General features: G+C 50.5%; 1 protein-coding gene and 1 gene segment (V, D, J or C); both read right to left on the bottom strand.

Annotated features, from left to right (window-relative positions):
• Nucleotides 1-13,791, bottom strand: part of LOC132431256 (T cell receptor beta constant 1-like) — a 62,018-nt gene that overhangs the window by 9,634 nt on the left and 38,593 nt on the right. The window contains 1 exon segment of the C gene segment in view: nt 717-758. Coding sequence covers nt 717-758 — 42 coding nt within the window.
• LOC132431257 (anionic trypsin-like) lies at nt 7,434-10,781 on the bottom strand. Its single transcript, XM_060021026.1, is given in 6 exon segments — nt 7,434-7,586; nt 7,866-7,999; nt 8,373-8,462; nt 8,465-8,655; nt 9,614-9,773; nt 10,742-10,781. Coding segments are annotated over 6 exon segments (768 nt in total).

The following is a 13,791-nucleotide window of genomic DNA, read 5'->3' as shown; positions in this document are numbered from 1 at the left end:
TTTTCTCTGCTGTGTTCTCAGTCCCTGCCTTCTCTAAAGGGAACTTCTAGAACTCCAGCCTTACAATACATCATTCCCAGGGAAGACCTTTACCTACCCAGCCCAGAAAGCTTCGTTCCGCTGCCGAAATACAGGCTTTCATTAGTCACAGAACACGAAAGCCCGGTAGGGAAACGGTGCCTGCGCCTCCCACTCTTTCCCCACCCCTCTGCCGGTCCACCTGCAGCTCTCCTGTCCCCTTCCTTGGCGGAATTTCAACCCCCGGAGGTGGAACTGGTGACAACTGTACAACCCGAAAAGCTGCGGTCAGAGGACCAGTTTGGCCCCCTGTGAGACTTCTCACCCCCCTCTCCTGTGTCCGTCTCCTTTCTACGCGAGGGAGAGAAACGGCAGGACTGACGGATCCAAGGCCAGACGCCCTCCCATCTACCGTGGCCATGATGGGCACCCTCCAAGGAGACGGAAGATGGACTCGGAGACCCCTTTCCAGCTGAGACTCCTTGCCTCTCGGTAGGGAGACCCAGGCTTGGCACAGCGAGCCTATGAAACTATTGGAGATGGAGGCTGTCCATCTCATCAAGATAAGAATTCATCAAGACGAGAATTCAGATTTTTCTGATAAAAACACACTTTAACCTAGGCACCCCTATCGGAGGCTCCACCTGGACCCTGCCCCTCCCTGTAGGTTCCCAGCCCTCCAGCCCTGACTAGCTTACCTATGACAGTGAGCCGGCTTCCTTCCCCAAAATAGTAGGTGTCTGCAAAGCACAGCCTCCCAGATTCACTTCAAAACCTCTCCTTGTCTGCTGGGATTCTGGGAGAGGTTAGGGTGTTCAGGGCTCCCTTCCCTCCCAGAGCCACCAGCCCCCTTCAAACACTCTGTATACCATTCCAGAACTTTCCAGGGCCCCAAGACCCAGGAGCTGGGTCATCCCTTCCTTCCCACATTCCCCGAGAGAGTGCTCCCTCGTGGTACCCACCTGGACACCCTGGCCTTACCTACAACAGTCAGCTTGGTCCCTGGGCCGAAGGTATAGTCATAGCACATCAGAATACAGCCGCCTTACAATGCACACTTGGGACCCGCCTTCCCCTACAAGGGGCCAGGAAAGGCCTGGATTATGTCTTACCTACGACCGTGAGCCTGGTGCCTTCTCCGAAGAAGACTTCAGTGTTTGCACAGTGACGCGGAGTAAGGAGGAAAACAAACGCGAGGAGTGCAGAGAGGAGGGGATTTTGGTCGGTGCCTGGTGGACTCTGGGACTAGGAATCCCCTCCTGTGCTCTACAGATATCGTACAGAAGAATGTTTTCGACTTTTGACTCTTGGGGCCACGGAGCATGGGCAGAGTCCATCCAGAGAGCCCTGTGCCCTGGTTTTTGATTCTTCCTGAGGGTCCATCAGAAGGATGTGGGCCTGGCGAGGAGGGCAGGGTCCCAGAGACCCGTGACTGTCCCCGGAGGGCTGGGTAGTGCTGGCTTCTTCCTTCACAGAACAGTCACCTCCCATTGACCTTGTCCTTGGGTGGGGGGAGGGGGAGGGTGGGATAAAGGGGTCTCTCTGAGGCCTTCACCCATGAGGCCACAGAGGCATCTTCTTATGTCTGGCCTTTCTGCCTGCAAGCTTCAGCTCTGATCCAGGCCTGTCCTTCTCCATGGCCTGGGCTTGACAGGTGGACGGGGGGAAGGTGGCGACATTCTGACCCAAACCACCCTTGGGCCTGTGACCCGGGAGAAGAATGGAAGGACGGTGGGAATTGGGACAGGCAGAAAGGTTTTTGTAAAGGATTCCCGTAGGGTTGAATCACTGTGGCCCCCCTGTCCTCACAACGTTACAGCTTTATACAAAAACGGCTCCTCCCATGCGTCTGCCCCTCCAAGTCGGAGTCTGGGAGAAACCACCAGAGCAGCTGCCCCTGTGAGGGCACTGGAGGGCGAGGCGGTGACATCACCGCCCCAGGTGCAAGTGGTGGGGAGGACGGACCAGGCCAGGGGGCTCCCTCCTTGTGCTCATGCCCTTTCTTCAGGACCTTCTTAGCCCCTCAGAGCTGTGTGTCTTTGCATCAGGGGCTGCTTACCCTGGTATCTGCCCCTCTGCAAGCTGGCGTCATAGTAGCAGCCCCTTTCTATCTCGGGACTGCTCCGATGCTGGCCACACCGGAGGTCACACCTTTCAGCACTCAGTACCCAGACTCTGCCCCGTTGGCCCAATTCTGAACCTCCAGGGTGGTCTGAAGGAGAATTGGCCACAAGCTACATAGAGGTAGGGCTTTCCCAGGGGTAGATAAAGTGATAGCTGAGAGCTGTATTTCTAACCAGTGTGAGGTGAGGGGGGACCACGTGTGTCATCAGCTGCTGCACTTCTCACTGTGGACTTTAGACATTCGAGTTCAGTGGAGGGCACTGGGGGAACCAGGTGTGGAGAACTGAATGAATACAGCCTCAGGGACGTTCAAATACAATCACACGGCCAAGTGATCACGGTCAAGGTCTTCTCCCTCTTTTCCCTGAAGGGCAGGAACATTTTAAGTTTTTGGTAGATATTTTATTCTCCCTGCACGAGATGACCTTGAAATTGAGCCTCCAGCTGAGTGGTCTGCATCTCCTCTCACTACATGGTGCTTCCTTTCGTTGCCTTTTAAACTATGACAACATCTAGAAGAAAAAAGGACACTCGATCACATAATGATAACACGCTTACAGGGCGAAACAGACGCAGAATCAAAAGATAAATGACAGTATGGGGAAAGCATTAGTGATTCTCGTCATGAGGGCTGATCTCCCCATGACGATGAACTCCTAGAAATCAATTAGAAAATAACCCAGAGCCCAATAAAAATGGCAAAGAACAGAGGTTCCGGAAAAAAAAGATCCAAATGGTGCTTAACCATAGGAAAAAGAAAACTTGCAATGATAAATACAAAGTAAAACTGCATTGAAATGTCACTTTTCTCCAATATGATTGACAAATTGAATTATGGAAGACCATTCTATTGGCTAGTTTCTGGCGAAATATACCCTTTTACACATTGATTGCCGGTGGGTGCGAAATAATACAACTCTTCATGGGAGCAATTTGGAAATATCTATAAAAATTACAAATGTGCTTACCTTTTCACCTAGAAATCCCACCTTTGACAGTTTATCCTGTAATTACTCTTGCATACAAATAAAAAAAAGTGTGTAAAGTATTTGCATTATTTGGAATAGCAAAGAGATTGGGAAAAAATTCAAGTGCCCATTAGTAAGGGATTGGGTAAATTATGAAACATTCACACAGAATATTATTCAATGCTAAAGAAGAATGAAAATGTTTCATACTGCCGTGGAAAGCTTTCTAAGATATAATGTTAACTGGATAAAAACAAGCTGTAGAATAAGGCTCCTGTATGCTACCTTTGTCTAACAAAGTAAGAATAATACTTATTATTAAAATACGAATTATACTTCTGTTTGTTTGATGCTGCGTGAAGAAACAATGGAAGGATACAAAAGCGATGGATAAAATGATTACCTGTTAAGAATGAGTGGATCGCTGATTCACTTTGTTATAAAGCAGAAACTAACACACCATTGTAAAGCAATTATACTCCAATGAAGACGTTAAGAAAAAAAAAAGAATGAGTGGAGGACACAGAGTATAAGGAAAATTAACATTTCTCAGTGTCAACTTTATTGTGTTGAGCCATACATAGCTATTTTATTTTAAATAGATAACATAGCTATTATCTATTTTCTTTTAAAGTAAAACTTAATAAAATTTAAAAAGAAAAAAACAGCAAAATACTGCTTTAAGCGATATTTTAAAATCTGCCACTAGAGAAAAAAGATACTTGTTTTATTTACAAACTCGTTTCTTCCAAAGAAGACCAGTTTATACAAGAAGCTGTTGTACTGTCTTGAATTTGCTCAGTGAGTCTCCAATCACCGAGGAGGCTCATGAAAAATACATATTTCTGAGTAGTCCCCACGATACTCTGAGCTCAAAATCTCTAGGTTTATTAATTTGCATTTAAATAAACAATTAAGCACAAAATGACCCTGGGTGTTTCCACTTCTGCACCAGTCCTGGGATCCACTGCTGGTCCTTGAGAAGGGCAGCTGTCAGCTGGAAGCACAGCAGAGCGCTGTCTGGTGGTGCGAGAGCTGGCCGCAACTGGCAGGGCTCTTAGAATTTAGGGAAAAAGGGGAGATAGTCTGTATTTAACTCAGGAATAGTGACAGGTCTCACAGTAGCCCAATACAAGGTCATCAATTGCTTTTATCAGTTGGAAGGTGGCAAGGCCTCTTCCTTGTTCCCTTTCCACATTGAGGAACTTTCATCAATGTACTGATTTACTTTGATCTAGTTCCATATAGTATTTTCCTTATTAACCCTTTTTGCCTGTCACTAATTTACCCCCTAAGTAAGCGTTTCCTTTTGACCATCTAGCTGGGGACTCTCAACCCGATTTGGACTTACAGCGAATACCACCCTGTCTTGGTTTCACAACTACTTTTTATCCTGATGGGGTTTGTCCCAGATCTTTGCCACCGTGTCACACACTGTTAGTAGCCCCAGTGCCCGCGAAGCTTTTATTTGGGGGGTGGGGTGGGGTGAAAGGAGTTTAGACCGGTCAGGCAGGTGCCGAGCGAGGTCATTCATCATCTTGGGCAGCAGGGGGAAGCCTTTCCTTATTTTTTGTTAGACTTAAGCGGCTGCACTGTCAGCGTGGCCACCTGAGGGGGCGAGAAGAATGTGGGTAGTGATCAGGGGATCCGAGGGGAAGCTGGTTAGTTACCTGTGTGCCTTTCTCAAGCTGTGTGTTGGGATGTAGGGAGGAGATACGCAAAGAACACCTACGTGTAATTTTTGAAAACTTTCAAGTACGTTAATTGACCCATTTGAACCCAAACTTTGTCTCCTAATTTCCCCAGATGAAACTGAAATCTGAAGAGGCTAAAGGGTGCGGGATGTGAGGAGACAGGGCTGGGACCAGCACCCAGGCTTCCTCACTTAAGTTCCGGGGGCTCCGCTGGGCACTGTACCTGAGCCGCTGAGGCCCCGCTCCTCCGGCAAGCTCATCTCCTGTAGCCAGACTGCGGGGCTCCCACCCACGCCCTCTCCTTACATCTGTGGACCTTGGGCAAGTTACTGAAGCTTTTTAAACTCCAGTCTCCTTATCTGTAAAGTGGGAATGATGATGATGATAAATAAAATAACATCTCCCTTATGGAGCTCTTGTGAGACATAAATAATACACGTAAAGTTTTATCACGATGCCTGCCTATAGTTAGTGGAGACGTCCGTGACTGGTGTTTTCACAGAGAGTACTGGTCTAGGGGTCTCTCTACCACACTGGTTCCCAAGCTCTGGCATCCCTCAGGATGACTTGGAAGTCTTGTTAAAAGCAAGCTGCTGGGCTCCACCTTAGAATTTCTGACTCAGTAGGTCAGGGGTCGGGCCTAGCAATGTGCATTTCTCCTAAATTCCCACGTGATTCTGGTGCTGCTGGTCGAGGGACCACACTCTGAGAACCAGTCTTCTGTAAGGCTCTTCCTTTCTTCAGTACATTTGCCTCCACTCCTAGCTCATCGTTCATTCATTCATCCGATCGTGGGGTGCCTACCTTAGTCCAGCTGTTGTTTAATCAGTAGGATTCCCAGGACGAGTAAGGCGAGATTTCTTCCGGAAGAAGCTCATGGTTGAAGGCCAAGGTAGATACATCCATATACATTCAGCAGCATGAGAAGAACTGTGATAGAAGAAAGCACGGAAGAGAAGGAAAAATCCTTACTCAGACCAGAGGGTCCACAGAGGGTCAAAGACTTTTCTGAAGAGGGTGAAGGGGTGGGTGGGAAGGGCATCAAACCAGATGGACCAGTAGTGTCTAGAACTAGAGGTCAGAGGTCCATGCTTGTTGGAGGAAACCCCCAGGACTTCTGAGCATTGGAGCACAGTAGGGGAGGGGAGGGGTGAGGAGACCAAGGCTGGAAACATAGGCAGGGGCAGAGCAGGAAGAACCCTACAACTCCACGATGAGGAACTTGCCTTCTACTTTGAAAATGTGAGAGATCAGGAAAGGTATTAACCAGGAATCAGATAACGGGCCGGACCTCTCTAAGTGCACGGTTAGAAGGCGGGCAGGAGACCAGCATCCCTCAGGAAGTGCTGTGAGGCAGGGGATGAGCTGGAGAGACGGTGAACAGCAGAGCTGATGGACCATAGTTGCAGCTGGAGAGCCCATGAGATGGGGTAGGGGAAGCAGGGGCTGGGCTTTGGGACCAGGCAAATAGGGACTCAAAATTCCAGATCTGGGCTTCCCTGGTAGTGCAGTGGTTGAGAATCTGCCTGCTAATGCAGGGCACACGGGTTCGAGCCCTGGTCTGGGAAGATCCCATATGCCGCGGAGTGACTGGGCCCGTGAGCCACAAGTACTGAGCCTGCGCGTCCAGAGCCTGTGCTCTGCAACGGGAGAGGCCGCGACAGTGAGAGGCCCGTGCACCGCAATGAAGAGTGGCCCCCGCTTGCCACAACTAGAGAAAGCCCTCGCACAGAAACGAAGACCTAACACAACCAAAAAAGTAAATAAATAAACAAATGTGGGGTTTAAAAAAAAAAAGAAAGAAAAGAATTAAAAATTAATCAATACAATCATAAATAGCATGTAGGTCAAATAATTAAGCATAATTAAAATTAGAAAAAAAAACCCTCCAGATCTGCCACTTGCTGGATGAGGGATGTGGGTAAATTAATAACCTTCTCTGAACCTCTGTTTCCTTGTCTGTACTGCTGGAATAATAACCACCCCAGAGGGGAGAGGGAACTAAATCTGAAAGTGCCTATAAAGTACTCAGTATGGTATATTCGTGTCAGTACCATCACGTGGGGAGAACAAAAGGCAGATTTCTCAGGAGCCTGAGGGATGGAGACCAGGGAGCTCTTGTCTTCCTCAGACACATGAGATGGTCGTTGGGAAATAGGGGCCAATGGGATCACCTGCTGCCAGGAGAGAACATAAGCTGGGGCTTGGAGGGGACTCAGAAGAGGCCAAGATGATTGGCACAGGTGCTTCCCTAGGTGTGGGTAGCGGTGAGACGAAGTATGGGATCTTACAGACCATGCCGACGTGTGCACATATCAGCACTGCACTCAAGACCCAGAGAAGCACGAAGGCCGATGCAGCCTTTCCGAAATGGATTTTCCTCTAGAAAACCTCCCCCCGATTGTGATTTTCTGGATTCCTTCTCTTTACATGCTGCTATACCAGTGTGCCGTGGAAGACAGTTTGGGAAGTGGGGCGCTCTGCTCATCTGTAAGGGGTACAGCCCTGTCTGACCTCAGATGGGAGGAGATGTTTCCGGGAGTGAAGGGGCCGGAGGGAGCAGGTACAGACCTGGGCAGTTAGAGAAGAGTCACTTTATTAGCATAATGATGGCAGAGGGGCGGGGGCTTTAGCTGTTGGCAGCGATGGTCTGCTGAATCCAGTCCACATAGTCGCAGACCTTGGTGTAGACCCCAGGCTTGCCCTTCTGGGCACAGCCAGAGCCCCAGGAAATAATGCCCTGGAGCTCTCCGTTGCAGGCCACAGGGCCACCAGAGTCACCCTGGGGAGGAAGCGGTGGGACAAGGTTTATAAAGAGAGAAGAAGGGACCCAGAGCCACACACAGTCTGAACCTTACGAGACCCCGTTCCTGTCGGCTCTGTGGTTCCACATCTCTCCACAGTGTGAAGAGATGCCACGCACACTAGCCTCCCTTGTTTCTCCACGGGACCACTGCCCAGGGACCTCCTCTACCAGCCCCACAGCCCCGGGCAATCAAATCTCGTTCCCAGGGGGCCTGTGTGTCTGGGCAGGGGTCTCAGAGTGGTAGGGTCAAGTCACCTGGCACGAATCACTGCCTCCCTCGAGGAAGCCGGCGCAGACCATGCTGTCAGTGATCTGTCCAGGGTACGACGCTTCACACTCGGCCTGACTCAGCAGTGGGGTGTCCAGGCACTGCAGCAGCTCGGGGTAGTTGACCTTGAGGGGCAGGAAGAGATCAAGGAAAGGGAAATGTGGGTCAGGCCAGGACGGGATGGCAATCCAGTGCTGAACCCTGAGGGCGGCCAGGAGAGGCCTCCAAGGAGTGATGGGTTTCAACTCCCAGAAAGCTCACTGCAGACCCCTCCCTAGAGGTGCTAATAGCAAGGGCTACACGTGTCCTGTCTTTTGATTCTCGGGTTCAACTCCTTGACACTTTGCATCTCTCTGGTACCCAGCAGAGAGCCCTTTGTGTAGTAGGCACTTGACGTGAATTTGCAGACTGGAAGCAAAGGGGTCCCAGCTCAGGGGATGCTCAGTTCTGGGCAATGTGGGTAGGTTGGAGGGTGAAGTCGTGAGGGTCCCACTCACCTCCAGAGCTCAGGGTGTTGCCCCAGCCGGAGATGAGGCACTGGGTGCCAGCGGGCGCACAGGCGCTGGGCAGAGCTAAGGTGGGCACCGGGCTTCAATGAACGCAGGCGAGGAGAGTTTGATCAGCAAGATGTCCCTGTTCAGAGTCCAGCTGCTGGAGCTGGGGTGGCGGACGATCTTGGCCGCGTCGACGAACTGCTCACAGCCCTCCAGGACGTCGATGTTGCGCTCTCCCAGCCTCACCTGGAGGCGGCCATTGCGGGCGAAGCACAGTAAAGGCCTTTTGCCCACATCCCTGCGTCCCCCAGCGTTTTCCCTGCTCGCAGGTGGTGGTGTGGGAATGTCACAGGGCAGTAGAGGGGCAGTGGGGCAGGGAGGCCGTGAAGGGGTCCTGGGGGGGAGGGGATGCTCCTCTATTTGCTTTTCCAGCCGCCTTCCCCACGCCTCTCATGCATTCAGGGCCGTGGGTGCAACCGAGCCACTTCGAGTTCCCCGGGCATCCTTCATCCTCTGCCACCTTGCGAACTACACGCGGTGACTTCTACCCCCTCCGTTCTCGCTCTGCTAAGTACCATCGTCCCGTAGGAGCGAATCCAGCGCTTCTCAAAGTGCAGCCCCGGGACTGCAGCCTCAGCCTCAGCTGGGAACGCATTCTCAGTTCCCACCCCAGACCTACTGCATCAGAAACCCTGGGGGTGGGACCCAGCAATCTGTGTTTTAACAGGCCCTCCGGGTGATTCTTACGCGCACTCAGGTTTGAAAGCCCTTGGTCTTGACAGTGATTCTCAGCTCTGCCCAGAGAGTAGATCTGCCAGAGGCAGTTATAAACTCACCAATACTCAGACTCTCTTCCTAAAAATTCTGAGTCAAATAGGAACTGTTTTTATTGTTTTTGTTTTTTTTTTAACATATCTCAGGTGGTTTTAACCTGTAGCCAACTGGCAAAGGTTACTCGGTGTGAGGTCCTTGCCTGCTTTTCAAGCTGGCCATTCCTACCGCAAAATGGTCCGTCCCTGCTTTTATGACCCGCAGCCCTGGCTGTTTGATCTATTGATTTGGGGTGTCAGCGGCTTCCTATCAGGTGCCCCATTTTACCCGCAGCTCCTGCGAGTCAGCTGCCATCGTCAACTGCTTCTCTTCCCCATCATCGTTCCCAACTTCAGCAACCCCTACACAGACCCCAGCTCCTCCAGAGGGCCCTGGGCGGTGGGCTTTGTAGCCAGGGGCCCAGCACTTACGACTTGTAGCAGTGAGCCGCGGACACCACCCACTGGTCACTGATGAGGGAGCCCCCGCAGAAGTGGTAACCGGAGTTCAGGGACACCTGGTAGGGGATGGAATGCGCTGCACAGGTGTAGCCCCCTATGATCTTGTCATCATCGTCCGTGGGAAAAGCAACTTGAGACAGGAAGGGAGAAGCCAATTCAACAGGAGGGTTGGGGTTGGAGCCCAGAGCCCTGCGGCTGGACCTTGCTAATTAGGATTCCTGAAGGAGCACAGTGGTGAGAGGGAGGCCACGGGGGAGCATCCCCCGCTTGTCTCACAGAGGTAGTTCTCCCGAGTTGCTCTGTGTGCCTGCAGGGCACAGAGCTAGGGACCCTGCAGGGGCTCGGGCCCAGACCTCCCCTGGGGCCAAGGACAAGAAACCCCCTCACAGTGCATTCAGTGCGATAGGGTCGGAATGGGGTCCTCTCACCCACCGAATGCTTCTTTCTTTCTCTTACTCATCACCAGTCTACTCCCCACTGCAATTTCAGCCCCGGCTTGTCATGATGGGACGGCCTAAGTAGGAAGATCTGATGGCGAAGCCCTGGCTGTAGCCAGCTCCTCCCGTAGCTCACATCTGCGCAGTGAGGCTGGGGACCCACTGCGCAGGACAAAGGTAGTTACGGTTATTGGCCAATAGAACAGTGATTTGCAGCTGTGGCTTTACATCCGGGCATCTAAAAACTACCTGGGAGGCTTAAAAGGTCAATGCATGGGCCACACCCCAGGCCAATTAATAGGACTGGAATGAGTCATCGTTCCACATCCCCAGGTGCATCCGAGGTTAGGAACAGCTGCCGTGGAGCTATCCTAGAGCCTCAAGTCCTGGCTCATTTCACAAACCGTCCCCACCTGGTCTCCCTTTCGCGCCTCTCCCAACAAAGCCCCGAAACTGATGGATGAGGGAGATGGGAGTGGAGTCCGGCAGAAGGTGAGAGAATGAGGCTTAAAGAGACCCCCAGAGTGGGAAGGAGGGGTGCTGGACAGGGAAGGTGGGATCTCAGCGCGCAGGTAGAACAGGAAAGGTAGCAGGAATGGTGGAGCATGTATCTCTGCAAGGACAGGGGCGAATGGGGCGCAAAGCAACGCATGGGACTCACCAGCAGCTCCCACAAAGGCAACGATCAGCAGTGGATTCATGGTGGAGAAGTGTAGTTGAGTGGCTGACGGAGAGCCTTTATACCTCCCGAGGAGAGCGCGTGTGTAGGTGAGGGTGGAGGGTCACCACCCCCCAGCCCCGTACAAACGCAGCTGCAGCTTTCCTTTTCCTGGAGTCTCGCTTGGTGCTCTGTGGTTCTGACTCTGTCTGAAAGGGAACCCCCAACTGCTTGGGCTTTTCTGTGTCTAAAGCCTTAAGACTAGCCTTCTCCTGATGCTTTGCGCTCCCCCTTAGAATCAACTATCACACCCGCAATACAGTATGAGGGGAGTTTTGGTCAAAGTATCAGGAGTCACCTTACAGGCAGAGAAAATAGATATAGGTGGAAACCATTACCTCCTACTCTAGGCTCAGATGTGTAGGTTGGATTCCAGTCCACATTTGCCCAAATTCAATTTGAATAAGACTCTGCAGCACCTGGCACTCTTCATTCTGAATTTTGGATTCCTTTGTCTATTTCTCTAAGACGTTCTCCTAGGACTTACCTGGTGGCGCAGTGGTTAAGAATCTGCCTGCCAATGCAGGGGACACGGGTCCGAGCCCTGGTCCGGGAAGATCCTACATGCCTCAGGGCAACTAAGCCCGTGCGCCACAACTACTGAGCCTGCACTCTGGAGCCCGCGTGCCACAACTACTGAAGCCCACGCACCTAGAGCCCATGCTCCACAGCAAGAGAAGCCACCGCAATGAGAAGCCCGCCCACCGCAATGAAGAGTAGCCCTTGCTCGCCGCAACCAGAGAAAGCCCGGGCGCAGCAACGAAGACCCAACGCAGACAAAAATAAATTAATTAATTAATTAAAAAAAAAAAGACATTCTCTTGGTTGATTTTTAGCTCTTGGCCCATCAAGCCACTGGCTTTTCATTATGATAATGCTGGATGGTTTCTGTGCGCTTTACTATACCAAATGGGTGTGAGTCTTCCACGGACCCTTTTCACTTTATTGTCACAACCACCTATGGGGTTGCCATTTTATAGATGACAAGATGAGCTTTATAGAGGTGACGTAACTTTCTCAAGGTCACACAGCCAGTAAGCTGTAGAGGTGGGATTTAGCATGGCAGGCCAACCCCAGAGCCTGTAAACTCTACCACGGAACGTTTGGCTCCCCTTCCCTTTATTTGATCCTCACACAGCCTCATGAGTTGGGCAACAGATACCATTTTCTCCTTTTTACCAATGAAAACTCTAAAGCTAAGCGGTTAAGTGACTTCTCCAGGGTCACCCAGCTAAGGAATCCATGAATGACACCAGAACCTTTCCCTGTGGAAGCTAAGTTCATTCCCACCATGTTGCTACATAGTGGAGTCTTTCAGATCTCCTACTGGTCTGAAAAGTAGATTTTTGTCAGATTCCAAATCGTTAGTCTCTCTTTAAAAAATACGTCCCTCCCCCAGCCCCCCAGCTCAGGTATTTCTCCTCAACTCTTAGTCAACTCCTCCTTGGCCCCCCAGGGTCCTTTACCAGCTCCAATCAGATTGTCAAATTCTCTGCTGTCTTTCCTCCAAACTCCCAACTCCTTCCCGCCTCCATTATTTTTTCTAAACTACGTATTTTGCCCATTGTGCAATTTCTCTTTATCCGCTAAGAACTATTTTCTTGAATGGCGCAGCCTGGGAATCACTGAATCTGGGTAGTGAAGGGGTGGTCTGTGTGATCCAAACACACTGAAGGGTGAGACAGAGGCTAGAGGCACACACTGGGCATAGGCTGGTTGGCTGCATGGAGTAGTCTGCTTCTCCTCCCCAGCCCTCTCCTGCTTCCCACCTTGAAGCAAGGAAGATGGGTACATCTACTTGCACATTTTGTCTAGTCTTCAGGCTGATACAGAGGGGTGAATGGGGGAGTCTCTAGCAATTGAAGCTTTTTATCTGAAGACAGATTGGTTCCTATACTATAATGGTCTTTTTGTCCACATTGCAGTCATTCCTTGTCTCATCCCTGGGCTTATTAACGCTGCTTAAGTGACTCCAGAGTCTACTGACGAGTACTCAGAGGAGAGCCAGTAAGGAGTCTGGGAGGAATACCCACGTGGCTGTTATTGTAGCAGCCGTGACTTGTACCACGATACGCAGAGTTTAATAAATGCCAGGTGTATTTACTTTTCTAAATCATATTAGATCCAGACTGAGCCCCGCAAGTCAAGTTCAGTGGTAAGCCCAGTCCACTGAGCTCCCTCCACTCATTTAGCTTTTAAAAACTCTAGATGCTGTTGTCCATTTGGAAGGCAGCCAACTGGTCAGCCCACTTCCTATAGGCCGACCTGTCCAGGAGGATCTTCAAAAGGCTCCCAAGTCTCAGAACTGAGTGCTTAGTCCACACAGGAACCAACACAGCTCCAAACTGAGGACCGTCCAAGTTCAGGGCCACTGTGTTTGAGCAGGTTCTGGGCTCGCCTCTCTAGAACCCACCATATCTGTTCCCTTTCCCAGCCTGGGCGGGGTGGGGTGGTGGAGTAGAGGGAGCTGGCACACGTTTTGGGGCCACCATTCTCCTCAAGCAGAAAGGTGAAAAGCCTCTGTCCCCTCCCTGTTAGAACAATCTAGTTCATTTTTAATGGCCTTACATTGCCTGAACTCAAATGATTTTTGTACAGTGTTTCTCCAGGGAAGTCCACATGGCTTGGCAAATTTTTCTCTTTTCTGCTGAATCATATTTATTTACTCAATGTATTAGTTTGCTAGGGCTGCCATAACAAAATACCACAGAAATCTATTTTCTCACAGTTCTGGGAGCTAGAAGTCCACGATCAAGGTGTTCATAAAAGAAACTTTCACATACTGAGGTATGGAGAAGTCATTCTGGCTTATACATGAGTTAATTTGAATTTTATGCTAACTAAAACAGCCTGTTTGTTGCCCATCAGACATATACTGTACATCTGCTTTAATTATTAAAGAAAAGGGCACATTGACTGGAAGTAAAAACGTCTATGTTAAAACATAAAATGCCTCTTTTCCTGGGACACCAGTGCTGATACTCCTTCGATGA

Source organism: Delphinus delphis, chromosome 9, assembly GCF_949987515.2.
Source record: "Delphinus delphis chromosome 9, mDelDel1.2, whole genome shotgun sequence".
Taxonomy (NCBI): Eukaryota; Metazoa; Chordata; class Mammalia; order Artiodactyla; family Delphinidae; genus Delphinus; species Delphinus delphis.
Note: the sequence above shows the minus strand (reverse complement) of the source record. Positions and strands in the feature narration are given on the sequence as shown.